Here is a 26,788-nt window from a genome sequence, read left to right on the forward strand (position 1 = left end):
AGACAAAACAAGGAAGCCATACAATAGACAGCAGTAGCAATTGACACGTATCTTATGAGCAAAGGCCAAGATCGAGAGACAGGTACAAGGGAAAAAAAAAGAAACAACACACCAAATGAGTACCAGTAACACCAAAGGTCACCGTCCAACTGCGGTTGGCGATACAGAGAGTAGACTCAGGGAGAGTTCACGGTCCCTAACTCTCACCTGTCTTTTATACGAGCTCCTTTCCTTTGAGCCAGGTCCCTGACTGTTATGCGACCGGTTCCGATCCATTACCCACGCGAATTTTTTACAAAAAAAAAATGCCACGCCGATAGCACATGCTGGCTTACTTTTTAAGTCAAATACCGCTTTCAGTGCCTGTTCCCCCAACGAATTTCAGATTTCTTAGCATACTTCTTTATTGTTGTCCATAAAGTGGCGAAAAAAGTGCCAGGCAACTAGACTCACAATTGAATTATGTTTCCCCCCACACACAAGATCCATTAACTATGAAGACATATTCAATGTTAACTTGAGCAATCAAACCACAAGTTAACCATCATTAAGTTCGCTCACTATGAAACGCGTACAGGATAGGGTCGCGTCACTTCGTGCAGGACACACAGTTTTCTAAGACACGATCCCTGATTACTCATTTTCTCACATTCTGTTCCTTATTTAAACAACTTCTGGCAATAGTGTCTCAAAATTTCCAGATGTAAATAAATGTTATATCACTCACCTATTTGTTCCAATACTGTACTTATTAATGAACATTCATGTAGTTTGTAATATTCGTAGCTAGTGAGGGGGGTCTGGGGGCTTAATGCATACACTGACCAAACAATTACCGGTGCTTATCATCCCTTTTGTTGCTGTTGTGCTTTATGGCAAACATTCGGCCGTTGCTAAATGGTACCATTTAAAAGAGGAAACAATTATGGTGATTATCCTCCTTTTGTGAGGACTGCCAGGGTCCAGGAATTCACTCATGGTTTTCTGGTTTCGGCCAGGTGAAGCGCACTCCCTCATTTATTTTAACGTAAAAGTCACTGTCATAGTTACAACGATCGCACAAGACCTAGTCCATTACATTTGAATACATGCCACGTGCCATGCTATAACAAGCCACATTATGTTGCCACTAAGCTATACGTCATCTACACAACAAAAATCGTTATCTTTTTAGATATTTTAAATATTTAACTCAACTGATCAATGTGTTAAAACGAAAAAACTGCTACAACTCTAACTGTTACATTCTAATATATAAATGCTGTACGACGCCTAAATGATTTTTCGGGGTCGTAGGGGCATCTATGACTGATGACAGCGGGGAAACACTAAATCACACCCTGCAAAATAGTGAGAGTGGACATTGGGGGGTAGACCATTTGAGATTAGTGTGGCTGGATTAAATATTTGAAGGGAATGCTCCTTAGAGGGTTTACAGGGGGAAGGGGGTGGTTTCAAGCCAAAACGCATTAAGATGTGCTGCTCTTAATGCTTTAGCGAAAGTATCTAAACCGTTCAAAAGTAGCACTTATTGAACCATAAAGGCCACGTAGAGGCATGGTAAAAATGAGGCGTATGTATGCGTAGTGTGATATAAGCCACTGAAACTATACTTCATCTACAAACATACACAAAAAGTCTCTATCTTTTTATCCAATATTAGTAGCATGTTTAAAGAACTTTAATACGAGACCCCCATAATCACACACCTTTCTCTAGGAACCGAACGCCTTTTGTACCTTAGTATCTCGCCTTATCTATCATGCAGGACGCAGAAAGCCTAACACCAAATGGGGAGGGTGCCGTTTGTAAAGCGTCTCGCTCTGAAAATAACAGCAACATTTTGTCACATTTAGCTAAAAACAATGTTTAAAAAACTGGTTTGAATTTTTGAGAGTCACTTTTTTTGCACATTTAGAACAATATTTGTGAACTTAGAGATATTTTAAATATTTAAATCCAAATGTTAAATGTAAAATCTAAATGCTAAATCTAAATGTTAAATATAAATCTAAATGTTAAATCTAAATCTAAATCTAAATGTTAAATATAAATATAAATCGAAATGTTAAATATAAATCGAAATGTTAAATATAAATCGAAATGTTAAATATAAATAGCATTTAGATTTAGATTTAGCATTTAGATTTTACATTTAACATTTGGATTTAAATATTTAAAATATCTCTAAGTTCACAAATATTGTTCTAAATGTGCATAAAAAGTGACTCTCAAAAATTCAAACCAGTTTTTTAAACATTGTTTTTAGCTAAATGTGACAAAATGTTGCTGTTATTTTCAGAGCGAGACGCTTTACAAACGGCACCCTATATTGCACAGGCTGTCCTGTGTGTGGACCTGCAACGCGCACACTGGCTCAATTCGTGGCATCGGTATCTAGTAGTGGCATGCCGCGGCAGATGACACTATCTGAGGCACATGCCGCTAACCTGGAGAGGCAGATGCCACTATCTGAGGCATTGATTAATCTCTCAACTGCTGCCGCTGTGTGTGTGGCGTAATCTGGGTATGTGCAGCATGTGTAGCATTAGGGCAGGACACTAGGGGGTGGTCTTACAGGGGAACCTCGGGTTATGTTTTTGTTACAGAGCCACGGGTCAAAGTTCATGTGAGCCCACTAAAATAGAACAAAAAAAAAAACGAAACAACAACAATAAAAAATAAAAATAAACCAGATAACATCATGAAAAATTCTATCTTTTTTTCTATTTATCTAAAGCAATAGCCTCATGGAAAGGTAATAATTATCAGGGCAGAATTAGTTTTTCACCAAAACTGCTCTTTAGTGGAACCTTTTCACTCTCCTTCACACCCTGCAGAGGACACTGCTGCTTAGAACTCACTCTCCTAATCAGTCTATTGAGTCTGCTCCAGTCCCTGTCCGTGCTGCCCCCTCTCCAGCAGACCACAGCATAAAAGATGGCTGAAGCCACCACAGAGCCATAGAAAGTCCTGAGGAGAGCCCTGCACACTCCGAAGGATCTCAGCCCCCTTAGCAGATGGAGTCGACTCTGACCCTTCTTGTAGAGAGCATGGCTGTTGTCAGTCCAGTCCAATTTATTGTTGAGATGAACACCCAGGAATTTGTAGCTCTCCGCCATCTCTATGTCCAGTCCCTGGATGTTCACCGGTGTGAAGTGAGATGTTTGATGAGTGTGTATGCAAGGTGGGGATGAGGAGGAAGAAGAGGAGGACAAGAAAAAAGAAGAGGAGGACGAAGAGGAAGACAAAGAGTGGAAATGTCTGATGAAATTCAAGCAACAATCATAGATCATGTTCTAGTTTATGGACTACCAATGAGGGAAGCAGGACTTGTGCAACCCAATTTGAGACAATCATCTGTGTCCACCATAGTAAGGACATTCAGAGAACAGAACAAGTACAGCATACTGCTGTATTTTTGTAATTGCAAATATACTGTACTACACTACATGCAGCTGTTGCAATAGATATTTGTATAGTTCATCACTGTATGTATTGTACTGCATGAATATTTTTTGTAACTGCACATGTACTTTTTGTAGAATTGCAATAAGCAAATTGTCTGTCCCTGAACACTGTGCTTTCCATTTGTTTACAGTACTGACTGCTCAATAGGTTGCAGCATCATATCAACAAAGAACAAGAATTACAGTGTCACAGAGACAAAGGACAAGTTTGTGAGATGCAGGGTACTATACTGTAAAAATAGGCATACAAGGAGGAGAAAGAACAAAAAAATTGCAAAGAGAAAAACAGAGTAGTAATTTCTGATCAATTTTGAGCTACTATGATAAAACATGTTTTCGTTCATCAAAAGACAATGACGGAAAAATGTACTTCTCCCTGAGAACTATATGTTTTGAACAATGTATTTTCTATTTTTTGGTGCATTGCTTACTGACTGCTTGATAGTGTATATCATTTTGATCAATTTGTTTATGCAGTTATTGCAGTGTTTGGTTTTGAGCACAGGTAAAACTGTTTTGAGGTGAAAGTTTGATTTTGCAAGAGGAGTCAGAGGTTTTGTAAATACTGCTTGAAGATGAGGTTTTGTGTTTAATATTTTAAGAAAACTGAGCAAGGTTTTTAGAAATTGTGTTTTAGCAATTGAGAAAAACTGTAAAACAGCTTCAATGTCAAATCTTTGAATTAAGTGATCTAAAATACCTCGAAAACATCTTGTTTCTCCCATTTAACTCGGTTGAACCAATTTATTTACTTGCTTCCATAGGTGTAGTACATTATAATTCTGGCAATCCAGACTATTGACATGGGCTGTGTGAGGGATCAGACCAGATCACACAGGACAAAACACAAACAGACCTTCTGGACCAGAAGGCAAATTTCAAAAGGAGAAAATAGTGGCTGTAGTTTGGATGTATTTGTATTTCAATTTAGCATGTTTCTGTACTTTCTGATGATATAGCATGGTATTTTTATGATTTAATACAGTAAATATTATCAATACTACATATTGTTCCTTCAAATTTGTGTGCCGCATTGCATGCCGTGTTCAGCCTCCCATCTTTGCTTTATCTGCAGGTTGTTTCATAGATTTATGGGCAAGAATATTACTAATGTTTTATTTTTATCGTCATTTCTTGTTTGTATTTGTATTAGAAATGCTTCTATATGGGTAGCTTTCCTCACTTCATGTGTAGAAGACTTTTGAAATTGTCACAACTAAATACCATGATCTGACCTGATCTTCTAAATTGTTAGGTATTACACTCTTCAAAGATACAGTGCTTATTAATGAGGAAATTTGCTTTGATAATAGAAAAGTTTATATAAATTGTTTATCCCAAATTTTAAGAATGGTCTTAGGAGCTGAGGCTTTGAGTGATAATTCACTGTAGGTCTATAGCTATGAGCGACCCCACATTGTGGTCACGTCACATTGTTTTTACATAATCATTTTCATAATTTCTTTGGGAAATAATAGGAATAACCCCATTTTAAGTGAAACATATTATATGTACCCTATTCAGAATGAAAATGTATGATATACATGAAAACTTTTGTTGTTTATAATGAGAATATACAGTATGTTTAATATAGTGAAACTCTTATGGGAAACATGATAAACACCATTCAATGACAAATGAGAAATATATATATTTTTTTGTTTTATTTTTTTCTTTTTTTCTTTCTTTCTTTTTTTTTTGTAGGAAACCGGAGCACCCGGAGAAAAACCTTACCAAGGGGGTGTTAGGGGTTGTGGAATGAAAGAGGGGGGGTGTTTTTTTTTTTGTTGTTGTTGATTTTACTTATGGCTTGGGAGAAACCGGAGCACCCGGGGAAAACCTTTACCATAAGGCTATCCCAACCACTGCGATGGTGTTGCAGGGTTAGGATGGTTGGGATGAAGGAGGTGGCACAGGAGGTGGCACAGTTCTTTTGAAAAGTCGTTTGAATCTTTTCCATAAAGAAGGCTTTCTGGGTTTGTTCAAAATCGCAGCCACCTGTTCCTCAAGACCGTCGTGTCTGTCCTGATTTTCAGCTTTGCTGGTTCCCTGCTCAACGGCCTGTTGTTGTTCTGTGATACTTTTCAACAGATTGGCCTTTTGCTCCTCCCACTGAAGTGCCTCCTGTTTTAGACCCTCCTCTGCTTGTACCAGTGCAGCCACCAGTTTGGAGTTGTCTTCATTCTGATTGACAGTACTGTCATTCAGAAGATTTCTGTTGGTTTCATCTTTGTGGACCTCTTGTTGTTCAGTCACACTTGTCAGGAGACTGCACTTTTCTTCTTTTGATATTGGAGCCTGCTGTGGGGTATTGCTGGGCTGGGGGACATGTGTGCTGATGTCATCAACAATCACATCTAACTCTGGTTCTTCTGGAATCACAGCTAACTGTGATCCTGTGCGCCAGAGCGTACATAGTCTGTAGTGTCCTGTGTGAGGCCACCGGTGCTCTGTTCCAGTGATCTTCTTAAAGTTCAAGGCTTTTGCAGCCTGTTGTGTTGTTTCAGGAGCCACCACACACTTCTCAGCTGTAAGCGGGGGAAAGTCAATCTCATCGATCTCCAGGGAATGAATTGTCTCACTTGTCAGGAGACATGTCGTCATGTCGTTCTCTAGTGCCTGTTGTTGTGCACTGATAGTTTGCAGAAGATTAGACTTCTCTTCCTCCCACTGGAGGGTCTCTTGTTTGAACTCTTCTTCTGCCTTTACCAGTGCAGCCACCAGTCTAGAGCTTTCTTCAGACTGATTGGCTGCACTGTTCGTTAAAGTAGTCCTGTTCATTTCATCCTGGAGGATCTGTTGTTCTTCTTTGATGTTGCTCATCAGATTTGATTTCTCCTCCTCCCACTGGATAGTTTCCTTCTTTGTGTCCTCCTCTGCCTGGGTCAGAGCAGCCACCAGTCTGGAGTTTTCGGCTCTCAGATGGGACATAGATGTTTCAATTTCACTCTGATGGCTTTTTTCTTTTTCAACAGCTTCCTCAAGCTTGGAGACCTTGCAGAGAACCTCCTTTTCTGAGGTCTCTGTGTTGGATATCTCAAGCTGAAGGTACTCGACCCTTGTCTGATATTTTGATTCTTCTTGAGCTTGCAGAGCTCTCTGAGTTTGGAGCATTTCTCGAAGTTGCTCCACCTCTTTAAGCATAGCTGCTTGCTCACTTTCTAGTTTGATGATCTCCTCACTTTTGTCTTCCATGAAGTCGATCTCAGGGACTGCTATCATCTTTACCCCGGTCTTCTGAAAGAAAGCCTCAGCTGGATTGGTGGCCTCTGATATTGGAGCCTGCTGTAGGGTATTGCTGGGCTGGGGGACATGTGTGCTGATGTCATCAATAATCACATCTAACTCTGATTCTTCTGGAATCACAGCTAACTGTGGTCCTGTGCGCCAGCGCGTACATAGTCTGTAGTGTCCTGTGTGAGGCCGCCGGTGCTTTGATCCAGTGATCTTCTTGATGTTCAAGGCTTTTGCAGCCTGTTGTGTTTTTTCAGGGGCCACCACCACACACTTCTCAGCAGTAAGCGGGGGAAAGTCAATCTCATCGATCTCCAGGGAATGAATTGTCTCTTTTGTTTTGGTGGATTTCAGCCAAGGATTTTCTTTAGGAGGCTGAGGCTGTTTGTGTACTTTTTTAGGAACCACAGTTTTCTTGGGGCGGGCGGCTACCCGTGATGACTGTGATGTTATAGCAGGCTGTGGTATTTGACTACTGAGTAGGGGAACATCAGCCTCATTAGTCTTACTGCAATTCTTTTGGAGCATGGCTGCACGTGCAGTCCATGGGTTTACAGGTGGTGGTGGAGCCAGTTGTGAATCAAGGTATTGTTTTCTAGATGCCTTTAAAAGTGGAGTGGGAAGCCCCACCAGTCCATTAACAAAAATAACTTTTCGGGATCCATTAGCATTGCACAGTTCCTCAAAATACTTTTGCACTTCAGCAGGAATCCCACTATCCTGTTGCTGATTTGGGGTCACATCCATCTGTGGTTTGTCAGAGACCACAGCCACAAGTGATTCTTTGGGAATCACAGCAACCTGTGGTTTCTTTGGGGTCACATCCATTTTTGCTTTATCAGAGACCACAGCCACAAGTGATTCTTTGGGAATCACAGCAACCTGTGGTTTCTTTGGGGTCACATCCATTTTTGCTTTATCAGAGACCACAGCCACAAGTGATTCTTTGGGAATCACAGCAACCTGTGGTTTCTTTGGGGTCACATCCATTTTTGCTTTATCAGAGACCACAGCCACAAGTGATTCTTTGGGAATCATGGCAACTTGTGGTTCCTTCGGGGTCACATCGATGTGTGGTTTTTCAGGGGCAACAGCTACTTGTTGTTCCTCAGAGTTCACATGTAACTGTGACTCTTCAGTAGTGAGAGTTACCTGTGGCTTTTCAGATACTGGTTCTGGTTCCACAGACTTCTCACTTTTAGCTGTCTGCTCCATTTCATGGTTCAAGTCTGCAGACTTGTTCCGCACAAGACAGACAGGAGGCTTTTTAATAAAGACATCGCCTCTACCTCTGTTGTTGGTAATCCGCTTATTCCTGCCTTTCTTGCTTTGTTTGCTATTTCCACTTGTCTCCATTGTGAAAATGTGCAGATGTGTCGTTAAGATGTACTTATTGACTCGTGTACTTGACCGTACTTGACTCTGTTTGACTGTGTCTAAACTGGGTCTGATCCTGTTGGACTCTGTCTGCCTATATATACTCTGTTGTGCTTTGAAGTGAAAGTGATGTCATGTGTTCTTTGATGTTCTAGAACTAATTTGCATATAATGTTGTGGCATATCAGGATATACGTCCATATAAGGGCATGGCACCTTTGATCAACCAATCAAAAACATGTTATTGTTCAAAGTTGTTTGGATTTAATTTAAATGCAACAATTTGCTGTTCAGAAAAAATGGCGTCCATGGCACAGAGAGCTTCATGGATCAAAGACTACAACAAAAACAACAACAAAAAAAGTGACATTTCTTTCAAGCTTCAGCCAAATCATACAAGTCATATTCCCCACACGTTACAGGTTAGGGTTAGGGTTGCAATTTTCAATCTATGGAATGAATTTATTTATTTATTTTCTGTTTGGGAAATCACTGATAGGAAATCTCACTCTGCTTTATTTATATCTGAAACAAAGAAATATAGACAGGCTACACAGAGTATAAGATTTAACAACCCACAAAATAAAAACTGTAAACAAGAGGTGGAGGCGACAGGACGATGTTGATGTTGATAAAGTGGAGATAACTGGTGATGGTCTAAAGAGACATGACGAGGCTGGAGGGAACTGTGCTGTTCAATCATCAATACTACAGTCAATCAACTGAAACATGAACAGGTGACGTGCCTGACAGTGGAACAGTCAATCTTTGCTTTCAAACAACATTACATGGTGAACACGGCACCATTCTGCTTTGGCTTTCCAACTGTCATCACTGTTCACTGCAACAACAACAAAGTGAAAATGAGTTGATGTGATTCCTCTAAACCAAAAACAAATAGTGAATTGACAGGAAATCACTTGAAATGACAGAAGTTTTCTGTTTCTGCAAACTGTAAACAAATCAGTGAAACTGCAGACATTTATCTGTGAACCAAATTGTCATTTCAAGTATTTTGGAGACAGTGATGGTATTTGTCATTATTGCTGTACGATTTATACTGTATTTTTCCTGCTTTCTCTAGTAACACACATTTATGTAAAATGAGAATAATGACCTGTAACTAAACATGTGGCTCATGGAATAAACATTAAATGTATAACATGTTAGATATTTACTGTATTAAATAAGTTTAGATTAGATTAGATTAGATTATACTTTATTTATCCCACAACAGGGAAATTCTCCTGTTACAGCAGCAGAAAGGGTGTGATATACACTACAGAAGTAAAATAGAGAATAAATCACCAGCGATATCTGCTGAAAAGTTTGAATGACATGTATAAAAAATAAGGTACCAATGCTAATACTTTTTAATGCAGTATTGTTATTTTTGAAATTCAGAACATAAATGTCGTTAGAAAATAAAGAGATGGTCAAAACAATAACAGTACAGTAATGGGCACTTACCAGCACAGAAAGGTTTATTACACCCCACAGAAAATACAGAAAGAGGTAGAACATGGACATTATTTTTTGTTCTTTCAACAAATCAGGAAGCCCCACATTGAAGCAGGGCATCAAAAAGATTGAGTTTAACTCTCATTAATTCTTCCCACGGAAATCTTTAGTAAAAGGTGAACGATTTATACGATCTGAAGAGAAATCAGAGTAATCTAATGTCTCAAACACTGAGAGGATGATCACTTTAACAGGGACACGCACTTTACTGCTGCTGTCCATTCATGTTGAGCCCACTAAGTAAAACAGAACAAACTCACACACGCTGATGATGGATGTAAACTTTACACTGCTTAACTAAGAAACCTGAAACGTTCAGACAAAGATTTTATATAACAGAAGAAGAAGATTTACACTTCCTGTCTGCTGAGTGGGTGTGGCCTCCTCACCCACAATCTCCAAAACTCTGCTGAAAGGTTTGAATGCAATGTTATGAAAGTTGTATATACATTTTTTTTCATATATGTTTTCATTAGTGTATAATAACCTAAAAAAAAATAAGAATCAATATGTTGGTTACCCTGCCATGAGCCCTTTATAGCTACATAATCTGAGGGTCCTCTTCTACCTATGTTGAACTGCCATGTTTCTACATTAGCCCAGAACAGTCAAACCAAAAGTTAGACTTAAACAGGGACTTTTCACAACCAACATATTTTCTCCGTCACAAATGGGGGGGTGGCACTCCACAACTAAACCACTAGGTGCCACTAAACCTACACACTGGGCCTTTAAGTACAATTTTGACGTACTTTACCTTGTCTGTTCCTAGCTCATAATTATAAGTCTGTGGTATGTTGTATGTGCATGAATGTACATTTTCAACCTCTTCAGTGTCAAAACATTAGGATCCATATTCAATAATGTAAAGTTTGACATAGCTTGATTGGTTTCCCTTATATATGATGATGTTTTTTTTTGGTGGACATAAAGATCCCACTTTAGAAATGTAGATGTTAGTGTATATAGATGTATTTGTAATATTTTCATAATTTTCCAACACATTGATTGAGTGACAGTGATTGATGCCAACCTGCAAGTTGCCCTTTAAAGACTTTCTCAATCATGTTGACATTTAAGCTTAATTCTTCAGACTACAACAGCTGAAAAAAATGATTAAGCTACTCCTTTGTGTCACATCTTTTTGAAAGGTTAAAATAATATTTTTTCTTAAATTAAAGCATGGAGGTGTGCTGCACGCTGTGACTCAGCAGTAAAGTGGCAGTGGCTCAGGAGGGTTGTCCATTAATCAGGTGGTTAGATCCCCTGGTTCTTCCAGGCTGCATGCTGAAGTTTCCTTGATCGACAAACTGAACCCCAAATTGCTCCCAAAGGCACCTTGCATGGCAGCTAATGCCATCAGCGTGTGAATGTGTGTGAATGAGAGTGTAAAAGTGCTTTGAGTGGATGGAACACTAGAAAGGCACTACATAAGTACAGTCCATTTACCATCTAACCATCAATCTGGTCAGTCCTAATCTTAAATATGGATATCCAAAATGAAATGCATGTTGAGGAGCCTTGAGTATTGTCTTCTATGTTTGTAATGCTGTGTTCAATACATTTGTTTCTTGTCCTTATTATTGGCTTACTGTGATGTTGCAAATGGAGCTGCTATGATATAAGAAATAGCCAGACCTAATCCGACAATAAAGTATTTTCATCATATCTGCACAGTAATTTTGCTAAACATGAACATTAAACCAAATTAATGAAGGTTTTAACACTAGATTTTGTCACAGGACTTGTTTCAAGCTCTTATCGGATCCTGATGCTGCATTTTAAACAAGTCTGAACTCAACAGAATGATCAAATATTTCTGACCTTTAAGACTCCTGCCTAAAGTTCATGGTCTGTTGGAGGGGAGTTAGGAAATGGATTCAGGCAACATGCTTCAAAGCCTGGATGCAGTGTCAGGCATGCTATGTCAGGTCTGTGGGTGAGGTTCTCCACCATGGCCCAGAAGGCACTCACCCCCCTGAGGAGAATGCAGACTTTTAGGATGTTTTCACAGTGTCTTGTCATGATGCAAATATAATATGCACATTGCTGAATGAATGCTCCAACTATGACAAAAAAAGAAAAGAAAGGAATCCGAATCAGAATCACTTTTATTCGCCAGGTATGTGAACACACATGAGGAATCTGACTCAAAAAACGTAGACATAAACAAGAACAAAGACAAAGCTATGTACATGTAAAAAAGGTGAATAGGTACCTATATATAGATATATATAATATATATATATATATATATATATAATATATATATAATATATATATATATATATATATATATATATATATATAATATATATATACATAAATATCTGGGTGTATAGACAAGGATTTTTTTTCTTTTTGGTGCAATGTGCATAGTGCAAGGATGGGATAATAAATATAATAAATATACAGTGTATAAATAAATAAATATAAATATAAATACAGTCGATATTTTACAGGTGATGTTGCATTTGAGTCCGGTTTTTAGCTGTTCATCACAGAGACAGCCTGAGGAATTATTAATATTTAATATTTTAGGTTGCATTTGAATATTTAACTTTAACAAACAGTACACTCAAGACTAATTATATTGCCTTTGACTAGAAGCAATGAGTTGAATGAATGTCCTGCTACCTGGTCCATGAACACAAAGTTTATTTCTATTGTCTAAATATTAATTTAGCAATTTAGATTTTATATCACTGTTGTAACATTAGCAGATGTCATCCAGCCAGCAGGGGGAGTGAGAGTCTCACACACTCTCAAACACACACTACTGGCAGGGTCTTCAGTTTACATTCCTTCTTGGCAGTGTCTGTGTGTGTGTGTGTGTGTGTGTGTGTGTGTGTGTGTGTGTGTGTGTGTGTGTGTGTGTGTGTGTGTGTGTGTGTGAATTAAGAGGTAGAGTTACAGTGCTCAGTGCTGAGGGTTTTACACTGAACCAGAGACAGACAGAGAGGAAACTGTGCAGGTTAAATAAACAAAGGGGGGTGTTTGATTTTCTGTGTTCTCTGCTCTGCCTCTGTAAATCAAACGCACCTCAAAGGAGATGAAATGTTTGAAATGTAATTTAGAGTAATGTTCAGCTCAGTCACAGTGTATTCAGACACAGATACACCACAAAGTGTTTCTCTGAAGCTTTCAGGTTTCTTTACAGCTCATATTCATATATTAGCAGTATACAGCATTTACTTATGTTATCATGCTTTTTACTGTTTTTCTTAATGGTCTTAAATGTTTTTTAAAGAAAAATTACTTTGCAGTATCTCTATGTGAAGAAGGCCTGAGCAAGGTGGCATTCACACCTGAAGTTTGGTTCATTTGGTGCGGATCAAGAATACAAAAAATGAATAAATAAATAAATAAATAAATAAATACATTGTCGCTTTTGGTTCTGGTCTGATTCGTGTTCACCATAAACTGTATAAAAGAAGTGGTAGTAGCTTTTGGATCTGTGAAATGAATCCAATGCCCAAGTACCTTAAACGTGCATTCTTTTCAATGGCCAGCAGGGGGCGACTACACTGGTGGCAAAAAGAAGTAAGAAGTCTATGAGAACATGACCCGACTTTTCACTTGATCTATTAGCCCCGTAAACATTTCGAGTTTATAGTATAGATTAGTTAGTTAGTAAGTTTAAAGTCTCCTTCAATATAGCATGATGTTTGTTTTGTAAATGGTGGTTCCATTTTCAGCGAAATAGACAATAAGCAGGGTATGTTTATCAGGAAAAGGATAAAGGTGTATTCATGTCTATCCATGGAATCTAAAAGAATTTAAAAAGCTGTGAACTTGTTTTGTTTTTTACCATGTGGTACCATGTGTCACTCACTTTATATAAATATACACTATTGCCTAGACAGATGCAGATTGTTTACTAAATTCAGAGTTTTTGAATTTATGCTAAATTCACATATCGTATATAAAATAAAATCCTGTGGTTGGTCCACTTAGCTTTTACACAAATAATAGAAGAGACCACTTATGCTAATCTGACAGACGGAAGCCTGTTAACACCAACATGGAGGCCTACTTGGAAACCAGTATGTTACTGAGCTAAATAAAGCCATCAGAAGAGCAATGAGCTGTTGTAATGTCAGCTGCAGACATGGACTCTCATTTGGGTATAATGTCCAGCTGAATGTCTATTACAGTCCATATCCTGTAATTTCCCAATGGTTAAAATGGCGTCTGGAGCGACGAGTTAAATAAATTACAGAGGAGCACAGTGAGGATTTTATTCCCCACCTCCCCATGTTAATTTTAATCCCATGTGGATTAAAATGTGAATGGAGCTTTTGTCACCTGTTATCCCTAAGATAAAACACTAGGATAGTTCTCCACTGCCAGCATTGTGGTCTTGCTGGATTAAAGGAAATTAAACCTGAATGAGCTACTTGTATTTATTGTGTTACATATTTCAAGTGGTTCCCTAACAAGTGAAAACAAGTGGTAATGTTTTCATTTTATCTGCCACTTTTGCAGCCAAATTTCCATCATGTCACTTGTACAGACCAGTCACACAGTCCATGTGGTTTAAATTTCTTTAGCTGCCCACGTGTATATGCTACCTGTAACTCATTTTCAACAAAATCAGCACAAGATGCTTCTACTTCATCCTCACTGCTGAAAATAAAACAACAGAAGAAGAGGCAGGTCGAGCATGTCCAACAATGTTAAAAAATCTGTGTCATCAGCCTTTATCAAATTTTCTTCACAGCTTTTACACCTCGGAGATAAAACACTGAGGACGTTTCTATTCCCAACAAATTCAGAAGGGAGCTGAACTCACAACTTTGAGCCTCTGCTCCTCCTCCACTGAGAGGATGTTTACACATCACTTTGTGTGTGTTTGTGTGTGTGTGTGTGTGTCATCCGGGTTGAGCAGAGTCATGCATTTTTTCCATTACCCTCATCAAATCAATGTTAAGCACTCTTCGTCCATCTACTGTCCCTGTACAACCACAGAGTGTGCATGTGTCACCAAAATGCCAGATCAATAAGCAGATAGGATATTTGATCGGTAAAAACTGGGACAACCAGTCTGCCACATGTGATTTTCAGATAAACTGCTGCTGTTTCAAACCAGTTTGTTGTTATTTCACAGCAGCTGAGCTATAAGGTTAGGTTTGATGACTTTGCTGATCTTCTGACTTTTCCTCTTGTGACACCGACAGGTTCACGTTTGTGGCTCCGAGAAAACAACTTTGAAAACAAAGACAGGATTGTTTGCCATAACATTTTATACAGACACTTACGCCCCCCTCAGTATGATTGTAATAACTTTTCATCTGGTGTCATTATCATACACAATATGAATAATGACATAGTATCTGTAATGTCACCCAGGTTTCTGAAGAGCTGTATGTGAAGCTTACAGTGTGGTGGCTCTGGCCGTCGCCACCTTGCCAGTCTTGCCTCCGCTGCCTCCTAACTAACCCAAAAATGCGCAAAGACATGGATCATCAGTGGACCTGAGACGGGCTGAATAAAGCTTGGATGCTCACTAATAACTAACTTTAAGTCTTAATATAATTTGAACAGGTGAGTACTATAAAAATCCACCCTTTGAACAGTTTTCATGAACTGGGAAATTAGTTAAAGCTATAGAGACCAAAACTGTTTTTTGTACCAGGCTGTAAACATGTTAGGTTGGACATTTCAACATGGAGGCTTATGGAGACTGACTTGATCTGTAGCCAGCCTCAAGTGGACGTTTGAGGAACTGCAGATTTTGGCACTTCCGCATTGGCTTCACTTCAAAGCCACAGAGATTGCTGCTTGGACATTATCAGGTAAACTTTTTATTTCGTCAATCTTATGTCTGTCTCCCCCCTCTGGCAGTAAGAATAATTAAACAAACTCAGAACACATGTATGCCTTAGGGTCCACCATTGCTATAACATACTCATATCACTGCTGGTGTGGGAACGCAAGATTGTCACCATAGACACCAGATAAAAAAAATGCAAGTACACTGTGAAACACAGGCACCTGGTATTGTGCAAAACATATTTGGCAAGTGCTTGAATGTTAAACGATCATTTATATGCAAAGATCCTGCATTGTAGGTTTAATACTTGAAAAACTAATGACAAGTTATACTTTGTGCTTCATGCTAGTTTGAGTTAAATTAAGATTGTGAATATGGTAAACAATAAATGTTAGCATCGTTATTCTGGGTCGGTTAGTATGCTGATGTTTTTGAGCATTTAGCTCAAAGCACTGTACCTTAAATACAGTCTAACAGAGCCACTAGCATGCCTGCACACTCTTACTCAAAACTAAGGGCCGATAAGAGCTGACAGGGTTTGTATGCAGCCTGGGAGTCTAAACTCAGGGCAGAAAAGTTCCGAAAGTCCCATCCATCAGCCAAACACTGGGCCTGTTTTCTGTCAACCTCACAGAGGTGTCAACACACAACCCTGTCGTCGTGACGACCGCTCAGTAAACCGCCTCTTCTTCCACTGTGGCTAATGGACCACATGTCACCATGGCAACGGTAAACATGTGAAGGGGGAACACAGAGATTTGATCCCCGCTGCTCCTGCAGAAAAAAGATTTCAACAACAACAACAACACATGAGTAATTTTACATTAAATGAAACAAATTAAATAATAAATAAATAATTAAAATGAATAAAATAAAGGACAATTTACTTAATAATTAATGATCACTACGTTTGTAGTTTGTAGGCTGGACATAGACGATATACAATCAACCTAACAGAAGTTAAAGGTCAGTGTGTAAGATTTAGCAGGGTTACAGAATAAAATATTCAATAATATTTTTATTAGTGTATAATTATCTGAATATAAGAATATTTATGTTTCTGTTACCTTAGAATGAGTCTTTTATATTTACTGATGCCGTGGGTCTTCATCCACCGAGTTCACCATGTTGAACCTCCTCCATTTCTACAGTAGCCCAGAACAGACAAACAAACAAACACTGACTCTAGGCATTTTTTTTCTTCTTTTTTGGATTTGGCCCATTTCCTAATGGTTGGCATCTGGATGGCCCTGATCTATTGGAAAATTGGGAAGCTGGCAGCCAATAAGGAATCCCCGGAGCTGTTGGCTGTCATCACACACCATTGCAGAGCCGTTGCTGACCAGGTGAAAGAGCTACATCAGAAGGTGACACAGATTGAGGAACTGTTACGTGACACCACAGTCCGGTCTGGGGAGACTCGGAAGAGGCTTGACCAGATCTGTGATCAATCTGTGGATACCCCCCGACGCTTGGATACCATCATGAACATGTTTTCGGAACTGGGTAGAAACTGCATTTACTTGTCCCTGCTATTCTCTTCTCCCAGAGGTCTCTCATTGCAGTTTACTTTGTTTTGTCTATGCTCCATCGCACTGGACACTCCAAGGACACACAGCTGTGTAAACAACACCTTATCATGAACAAAAAGAACATCATATCAATTTGGCAAAGCTGACTCTACGTATCGTGATCTCTCTGCCCTGCCCCTAGTCATACTGCCTGGGTTGTCACATGTTTCTCCTCTTTCCCTATCTTATCTTATTTCACGGCCACCATAGCTTCTTCTTCACACTTTGAGCGTGGAGGGTGAGTAGAGGGGGCTGCAATTTGCAACTACACCACTAGATGCCACTATATCCTACAAACTGGTCCTTTGAGAAAAGCTGCTTCTCATAACTACTGACACCAGCTTGTTTTCAATGTTATTACTAAGACTATAGTTTGCACTGTCTGGTAAACACTCAGAGACAACACAAAACTGACAAAAATCTGACACGTCGAGTTGCGATTGGACAATCACTGTTCTGGGGAGGTGTTCCCTGAGCAGTCAGTTGTAGATGTTAAAAACAAAAAAAATGAAAATGAAAATGAATGAAAAGTAATCAAATGAATTGAAATGAAATCCATATTTATATTATATTAGTCTGTAAAACATGATTTTGAGAGGACTGTTCCTTTAAGACTTTATTCTGCACAGTGTTGAACTGAACACAGTAGAAACCTCAAGAGAAGAGCACAGTGGACACATTGGAAACTACAGGACATCTGGAACAGTCACCTGTTCACAAACACACACTAACACACAGACAACTGAACACGTATCCAATCTTTAACCCTACAGTGAAGAACCACAGTCAGTTTTCTTCTATTTAGGTCACCTGGAGGAAAAGTCACAAAAATGTTGAAACCAAATGGTCAAAAAGAGGAAAATTTGTTTCAATGTTGTCACAGTGGTCACAACGACGTACGTACAGCACATAACTGTCCGCTGACTCTGTACGCGACAGGTCATTTTTGTTGTCGACTCGCTGAGCGTGAGAATCACTGCAGACGTCATCGTCCACAATATCACAACCAGAGCGAACTTCAACAAAGTCAAAGAAAGTGGTGGACACATGTCTTCAGAGGACTTTTCAGAGGACGGCCAGGTCGTGGCAGCTCTTGGACCGCACCTTGACCGCCATGCGTTGGTTGTTGCGTGCTACCAGACGGTCCAGGAAGCGGCGAGCCTTCTGGGTAACGCTCTCTTTGCGTTTGTAGATGGAGCGTCGGCGCTCTACAACTTCTCTGCCGTCCCGACGAAGGCGGATCTGTCGGACCACGCCCTCGAACAGCTCAGACACATTGTGCTGCAGAGACGCCGAAGTCTCAATGAACTTGCAGTCAAACACTACCGCACATGCTCGGCCCTCTGGGAAAAAAAGACACACACACATAAGGAATGCATTTTCTATCAGCATTAGCATCTCATATCCATATCCCCTGTGACCTTTAACCCCACCTTCCACAGCGACTTCTCTGGACCGGACTAGGTCGCTCTTGTTGCCCACGAGGATGATGGGAAGGTTTTCAGCCTGTCGGGCACGTCGCAGCGTGATACGGAGCTCAGAGGCAGAATCGAAGCTGGAGCGGTCGGTGACAGAGTAAACGATGACATAAGCACTCCCAACTTTCAGACAGTCGTCCTGAGAGGAACTGTCCTCACCCTCCTGACAGGAAGAGAGACATGATGAGAAGAGGAGGTGGAAATATTAATCTGATTATTCTACTACCTGCTATCTAACACCTCAGCCTTATTCATTTGTTGCTCTTTCAGAGCTTTAAAAAAAGTCTTCTCTGTGGTGAACCTACAGACAATATAAAATATGGACGTCATATCTGTGACGTCATCCTCAGGTTTCTTAAGAGCCATTGTGAAGCTTGGAGTGGTGGTTCAGGCTGCCGCCATTTTGGCAGTCCTGCCTCTGCCGCCTCCCGGCTAATCCGAAAATGGGCAAAGATGTGAAAACTGGGTGGAGCTGAGGTGGGCTGACCATGTCACACACGCTTTGGTGAACCAGTAGAATGTATTGTGTGTCTCTCCTTCATTTATTGTGAAGGAGCAATAGGAAGTTTGTTAGATACCGCCATTTAGACACTTTTTTGTCAGTGTTAAGCTGGCCACTTGAGGCTGGCTGCAGAAGTGAGTCAGTCTCCATAAGCCACCATATTAAAATGTCCAACTTCACAGAAGAAATAAACATGTTTACAGCCTGGTACAAAAAACTGTTTTGGTCTCTGTAGTTATTTTCCCTGTTCATGATAACTGTACTGAGGGTACATTTTTTATAAAACTCACCTGTTCAAGTTATATTAAGACTTAAATGTACGCAAAATTAACGGCATGGCCCAAATGCCATAACAGATGGCTTATTAAAGCAACCAGGCACAACTTTGCCAATATTTAGATTAGCCACATATTTTATAGCTTCAAAACGGCGCTTCAGAAACCTACAGGTGACACCACTTAGGCTCTGTCCATTCTTACTGTCATTGATGTTAAGGTGTTGTAATCCAATTGTTTGGAAATTCAACATTTGTAATTTGTAATCCAATTTAAAATAACAGATTTCTTGGTAAATGACATCTTGTGATCTTAAAATAATATGTAGATTATCTGTACCAGTTTATCATTCTCCCAGGTATCCATGACGATGAGTGTGGTTTTCTCTCCATCTACTGTCAGTGTCCGCTCGTATGTATCCTCTGTAGCAAACAATAAATACAAACGATAATCAACAAGACTTAGGCTTATAGCAATGCTTTGAGCTAAATCATAATGTCAGCATGCAATGGAGAGTTCAGTGCATTGTCAAGGGCACCTCGGCAGTGCCCAGGAGGTGAACTGGCATTTCTCCAGCTACCAGTCCACACTCAGAGCCACCCACTTGTCCCCAAGCCAAGTCCCTATGGACTAAGCTACTGTCCAATAGTTGTTGAGATATTTCAAACTGAAGGAGTAGACCAACCGACCAACATATTCATCCCTAGTGCCAAGACCTGAGCAGGCTAAAATCAATAAACAAAATGGAGGACCAACAACAAATATGTTATAAACATAAGTGATAACACAGTTAATAACCTGAAACAAATAGGAGCATTAGGACTGAGCAAACAACAACAAGATCAATAAAAACAAAACTGAAAACTAGCAGCAGACAGGCTGTGTCCCCTCACACCATGTCAGACTATCAAGGATCAATACAGGTTGTCAATCATGGCCTCGGGCCAATCAACACGTGACACAGGAGCTAATCGATGGATGTTGGGTCAGTCAAGGTTGCAATCATAACAAAGTCAGAGACAGAAACCGAGTACAGATCTGTTGAGGACAACTGAAAGCTACATCATTGATAGGGTTCTCACATGATTGTATCTGTCACTTCTATAAAGTTGTTGAGACTTGAGAGAGGAAATCTGTGCAGCAAAGGTCACTGGCAGAGTAACACTAACCATGATCAGTAAACTGATCTTAATGTGGAAAATCAGAAGAGTGATGAGCGCCTTGGTAGTCGAATGGTTCCAGTGACTGGCTACATGGCCGACTACCCCTCTTCGTTTTCTTCATCACCATCACCATCACCATCACCATCACCATCAAATAAAGGCCCTAAAAGACAACTTGTGAAGTGATCACTCGTGATTAAGACTCCAGTGTGTAGAATTTCGTGGCATCTATTCGGTGAAATTGATTGCAATTGTCTGAATACCCCTCACTTCATCATCCCCTTGCAAGGGTGTTTGAGAAACTAAGGTGCAACGAAACTCACGAAAAGCTCTGTGGGGTTTCTAAGGAATCAGAACCAACCAGACCAGGTTTAGGGAATTTTCAAAGCTGTAGCTAGTTTGTTTTAGTCCAAATCGGTGGATAAGTTATTAACTTGTTACATTCTCCCCTTGGTTCGGTTTCATCCTCAAAACAACAGTGACCAGAAAATCCTTGAAAAACATGAAAGGTCCTATCTAGAGCCAGGGTTTGGTTTGTTTGTTCTGGGCTACTGTAGAAACCAAAGAGTAAAAATAACAAATCACTGTTTTATTGAAGGGGTTGTAAAACAGTATCCATCTACCTGGTGACATGAGCCACCATGAGCTACCAGATCAAGTGAGTGTGTTGAACTAAGCAAAAGTATTTTATTGCACTAACGTTTTAAAAAACGGTCAAACTAGACTAACTAATTAGACGACATCCCACCTCCAGGTTGTTCATCTTTCTCTGTGATCCCAGCAAAGATTCCTGCGAGGCTAGTCTTTCCGACACCATGGTCACCTAGCAGCACCACTCTGTGAACACAGTCCGAGTCGCTCTGCGAGTCGTCCTCCGAGTCTGAACTCCACTGGGCACGGTAGTGGAGTGACTTGTCTCCAGGATGGTAGGATGCCGACTGTCCCAGAGGAGGGTGGCTGCGCTGGGTGCGGGGCTTCTCCGGGTTGGTCTGGGCGCTGGGGCTGGGCAACTGAGGAGCTCGAGTCCAAGACGAGTGCTGGCAGAATTTGGCGGGAGGAATCGGCGTGCTGCCTCGCCGCCGCAGGGGCTCCTTCTCTCTCTGGGTGTTGAGGGTCATGTTGCTATGGTAACGGCATCAGGGCAGGACAGGCCTGAGGAAGGACAAAGGAGGATTTTAGACTAAAGTCTGGTCTTCAGTGTTCAGTGGTCAGTTTTTTATTTTCAGTAAAGACCACTTTGCCGATATGCCAACCGTAACTTCTCACCTTGTTGCAGTGATGTAGGAGTGTACTACAGGGTGTGGTTGGTACACTCTGACATCACTGCTGGGTATGGTTGCAGGTACAGAAGCCTGAAAACTGTATGCAGCCATTTTGGTCTTATATTTTATGACAAGACTTCCTGTTTAAACAAGGTTTAAATAAGAATAAGTTAAAAATTACTTCCAGTGGTGAGAGTGGCTTTGCTCAGCTGATTTTCTGCTTGATTTAGGGTCAAAATACGCTGACCTTCACAACGTGTGTCCAGTGGGATTCTGGCGTTTGACGGAAGAAGTTAGAAGGGGAAAAGTTTATTTTGTTCATCGCTGCATTCCCTGAGTTCTTAAACTTTACTCTCTGATCCAACAGGGACAAGCTTGACAAAGTATATCAGACAGGATGAAAATACCAGGATGGAAAACATGTAGTATGACTGTTTACATTCTGATGTAGCAGGATCATGTACAGCTCTTCATTCTACCACATACATCACACAAACTATGCTCTGTTCTGTGTTTTGCTTATGTGAAACTGATATTATTCTTTAAGGAGGAACCTAAGATCTCACTTCTGGAAGATCTAACAAATGATATGATGAGAACTTTTTTATCACAGAGCTTCTGCTGCCTGTAATATACCAACATCAGACCGATCAAATGCAGATTTTCTATTAAAAAGTTACTAAAACAAAAATGTGTTGTGTTTATTTTTATTTGGTTTATTTTGATTGGTTGGTGACTCTTCTTTTTGTCTCTATTACAGGTTATTGTTAGTCATTTATTTTATGAGTAGAGTCATTTCTCTTATTTATATTTGGCTTATATTGCAGTTTCTTGTCTTTATGAATACTGTGTGATTTTAAATTGTTGTTTTATTATTGTTGTTGTTTTTGTGTGGACCCCAGGAAGACTAGCAACCACATTTGTGGTAAATAAAATAATAAAGAATAAAAAAATAACTATTAACTATTCCTGTACTAGCTAGCTGATGAAGCACTGACTCATGCTGTGGCGCCAGCTATGTTTAAGTTCAAAGTGTGGGAGTCACGCTATAAAACTATAAACATGCAACAGATCGTCACTCCTCAAAAAGATTTGTCTGGGGGGTGTTGTTTAGCCCAGTCGGTAGAGCAACTGCCCCATGTACAAAGGCTCAGTCCTTGCTGCAGGGTTCGAATCCGTTCGAATCGGCCCTTAAAGCTTGAAAAGGGCCAAAAAAAAAAAAAAGATTTGTCTGGAAACAGTTAGAAAGATATAGACCGCGAAGACTGATGACAGTAGAGCCAAAGGAATTTATTTCCGATATTTACATTGGGAGCACATTTCCTGTGACAGACTACATGCCTTTAAATCTGATCTGATGATGACACTGAGCAGTATGTGTTGTAAAGCTACTTGACAGAGGAACAGTGTGATTTCATGGTAGTTTACACATACTGCATACCTATAGTCTCTTACATTGAACAGTATAACCTGGGATCCAAATCAGTTGAAATTCATACAAAATTTACCAACCAATGTTTAAAAAGACAATTTAATACAATTCACCACCCGTCAAACTCGAGTCTCAGGTCAAGTCCTGGTTACGAGAAACTAAACGTACCCATGTACCCAGACCATTAGCATGCATAAAAGAGCACAGACACACAAACAAACCCACTACAATAAATAATTCAAGTATTTGAAGGTACTGTGTACGACAGTCAGTGATGGAGAGGTTGAGTCTTGAGACAAAATTCTTCAAAATTTCTTTTAATCGCACATAATTATCTTCTAAATTTTCTGCTTATTTATCCACAGTGAACTACAAGCAACAGTCAGCAGGTCAAAGGTCACAGCTCTCTTGGGTAAAATGTCACCCATTAGTTTAAATCCATCAGTGAACTGCAGAAACAGAAACCAGAAAGCAAAGAAAGCACAAGAAATGTACATGACAAACCACATCTTCCTATATTGTATGAATGTCATCACATGTAAAATATCCAAAGACATGTGTGATATTAAATGTGAAATCGATGTCTTTGCATGTAAAATATATATAATATATATCTACCTAGAAAAAAAATCACATGTACCGATAAAGTGTGTATTTGTTTTTGGACATTTCATAAATCAAAAATAATAAATAATGTATGAAAACAAAAAGTTTTGTTGTTGTAAGGAACAGCTGAGGAATTCAAAGAAATAAAAACACCAGCAGAAAATAACATGCAATAGATGGAGTAACTTACCGTGCACCCCATGAACAGCCTTGTTTCCGTCCAGCCTCAGTGAACAACAGTACTGAACTGAACCCTGTCGCTCTCTGTCTCTGTCAGTGTAACAGTACCCTGGTGCCACAGTAACCCGCCTGGAAAAAAAAAAAAGTTCCACAACAGCGTTAAAAATTCAGCAGTGGAATCACAGAGTTATCTACCTCCTTGTGTGTGTGTGTGTGTGTGTGTGTGTGTGTGTGTGTGTGTGTGTGTGTCAGTGACAGCAGAGGAGAAACAGATAACTGAGGAGGGAGTGTGTGTGTGTGTGTGTGTGTGTGTGTGTGTGTGTGTCTGTGTGTGTGTGTGGGGGTGTGTGTTTTATCAGTGTGGAGGGTGAGTTGGTTTAGGAAACATACCGGTCACTTCCGGTTTGACCCAGAGGAGACAGTTTGGTGTCATGAGACTGTTCAGTCAGGATACAATACTTTACACATAAAATGCATCGAAAACATAATGAAAATGTTTGTCAAACAGATTATGGATGAACCTTATAGTCATCAACAGAAACCCCCAAAATACAGAAAAGACATGGACCGGATAAAAGCTTTAAATATTGTGCCTGTTTACTAACTAAGTGATGAGAGTAAGAAGAGATACTGATACTAGTTATCAGAGTATAACTGGATAATGAAAAAAAAAAGTAAACTAGTTACTGAATGAGGTACAGGCTGATGCAGTACCACTTTTTGGGGTTTACTAACTAGCAGACAAAGCACTACTTAACTAACCAGCAGTTTACTATCTAACTAATAAAGAGCTGACAAAGGACTAATTCAGTTTACTCAAATAGCTAATGAAGGACTGACTGATAAAGATACTAGTTTATCTGACGAAGGACTAACTGGCAAAAATACCGGTTTACTAACTATGGTGGACTAATGGATGAAGATATTTTACTAGCTAGCTAGCTGATATAGGACTGTTGAAAAAGAAATCAGCTTATCTGACAAAGGATAATGTTAACTGACAAAACCAGTTTACTAACTAGCCAGCTGACAAGAACACATTTACTAACTAGCTAGCTGATGAAGAACCCGTTTACCAACTAATCAGAGCTAACTAAGAGCTGACAAAGGACTAGTTGAAGGACTAATTGATAAAGATACCAGTTTACTAACTAAATGATGAATAATACCAATGTACTAGCTAGCTGATGGATCACCAGTTTACTCAGTTGACTTAGTTGACTTAGTTGACTCAGGACTAACTGACATAAATACTAGTTTTTCTAATTAGTTACCTAAGGGACCAGTTTACTAACTAGCTATCTGACACAGATACATTTACAAACTAGTAGAATGACAAAGGACTAATTGCTAAAGATAGCAGTTTACTAACTAGTAAGCTGATGAAAGACCATAGACTGTATAAAACAGGGATCTAGTATCCGTGATGTCACCCTCGGGTTTCTAAAAAGAAGCTCAGAGTGTGGTGGCTCTGGCATCACCATCGTGGCAGTCCTGCCTTTGCAGCCTCCCGGCTAATTGAAAAATGGGCAAAGATATAGATCAGATGAGGACTGAATTACAACTGGTAGCTCAAACAAGATACCTGTACTGGCTCCCACCTGTCAATCAAAGCATCCATGCTCTTCTGTGTAGCTTTAAGCCTTAATATAATTTGAACAGGTGATTTCTATAAAAAATCACCTTGAGTACAGTTCTCATAAACGAGGAAATTATCTTTAGAGAACCAAACGTTTTTTGTACCAGACAGTAAACATGTTATTTCTGCTGTGAAGTTAGACATTTTAACATGGGGGCTTATGGAGACTGACTCGTTCTGTTGCCAGCCTCAAGTGGATGTTTGAGGAACTGCAGTTTTTGGCACTTCAACATTGGCTTCACTTCACAGCTATGGAGGTTGCCTTGGGCAAGTTCAAAAGTTTGAAATGGTTGAAGGTTTATCAGATTGGAAGGGTCCAATGCCAGTGAACATTGTTTTAATGTAATATAATGGAAGTGACATACTGGCCCTGGACCTGTACTATGAAGCCCCGATTCCCCAAAAGTCAGTCAAAAGTATAACATAGTATAACATAATTTGGATTTATCATAGTAGACTATTTTCATTCTGTGATTCTTAACTTGTCATACTTTTTTTCTGGCAGAAATTGGTTTTCACAGTTTCCACTTGAGTTGAAATGGAAAATTAGATTAAAGAGAAACACACATCACTTCCTCTTTGTCAGAGTGAGTGCTCTTACTGAAACTCAACACATCGCAGCTGTTTAGACTTTAACCACCCCCTCAGTTTAAAAGTTTAAATTTTAAGAGGAGGAGTTTCCTCCCACATCGCCATCACTTCATCCAATCCAGTGAGCCTTTCAGTTACCAGCACAGAAGCCAATCACAGATCATCAACCTTTTTATCAGCACAACCAGCTTCTGCTAGCTCCACCACCAGCAGTTCCATCACTCCCTCTGCAGGCGGACTGATAGTAGTGACTGACAGCTGATTTTTTCTGTCACCATGAGAGTAACTGACTGTTCACTGCCTCCTCGGCCTTTGTTTGAATCACTAGTAACCTCACAAACAAATATCACAAACTGATAAGCTGCTTGGCCTGTAGGCAAAGCTCAGTTACTGCTGTAGGTATTTAGCTGGACCTTCTTACATTTGGATCTTATGTAAGAAACAGTAGGATGGTGTAAGAAACACCATCCTACATATGGGTAGAGTTGGGGAAGAGGTAGCAAACCTCTGATGTCTGATGTCAACTGATGTCTAAAACTCCTTTAGCCCAGAATGTGTATGTACATAATTAAAGACTTTGAGAAGAGTTAAATCTGGGGCAACTTGGTTGTAAATAAAGACCCACATCTATTCTTATTACCATATGTGTGATATATAACTTATTATATATAACCTTCTACAGTATTTTGATTAGTAAGGCTTTTCTTTGTT

General features: G+C 39.7%; 1 protein-coding gene and 1 non-coding gene across 2 annotated transcripts; both read right to left on the bottom strand.

Moving 5' to 3' along the window:
- Positions 1-9,639: 9,639 nt before the first annotated feature.
- LOC113745949 (U5 spliceosomal RNA) lies at positions 9,640-9,756 on the bottom strand. The gene has a single exon (XR_003462532.1). It is a non-coding gene; the product is annotated as a U5 spliceosomal RNA (small nuclear RNA).
- A 7,772-nt stretch (positions 9,757-17,528) lies between these two features.
- On the bottom strand, positions 17,529-24,073 carry rem1 (RAS (RAD and GEM)-like GTP-binding 1). The gene is made up of 5 exons (XM_010729539.3): positions 23,858-24,073; positions 21,116-21,519; positions 19,544-19,626; positions 18,383-18,590; positions 17,529-18,292 (listed from the first exon to the last, which is right to left on the bottom strand). The coding sequence occupies exons 2-5, from the start codon at positions 21,483-21,485 to the stop codon at positions 18,015-18,017; spliced, it is 939 nt and encodes a 312-aa protein (XP_010727841.2). The 5' UTR covers positions 21,486-21,519; positions 23,858-24,073; the 3' UTR covers positions 17,529-18,014.
- Positions 24,074-26,788: the final 2,715 nt, after the last annotated feature.

This window comes from Larimichthys crocea, chromosome VI (genome assembly GCF_000972845.2).
Source record: "Larimichthys crocea isolate SSNF chromosome VI, L_crocea_2.0, whole genome shotgun sequence".
Lineage (NCBI taxonomy): Eukaryota > Metazoa > Chordata > Actinopteri > Sciaenidae > Larimichthys > Larimichthys crocea.

What these genes read in the sequence shown, in the direction of transcription:
- rem1 (XM_010729539.3), bottom strand. Translation starts at nt 21,485, where the DNA reads ATGACCCTCAACACCCAGAGAGAGAAGGAGCCCCTGCGGCGGCGAGGC. An exon ending in GAAAGATGAACAACCTGGAG is followed by an intron (nt 19,627 to 21,115) that starts GTGGGATGTCGT and finishes TGTTTGCTACAG; the next exon opens with AGGATACATACGAGCGGACA. An exon ending in CCTGGGAGAATGATAAACTG is followed by an intron (nt 18,591 to 19,543) that starts GTACAGATAATC and finishes TCTTCCTGTCAG; the next exon opens with GAGGGTGAGGACAGTTCCTC.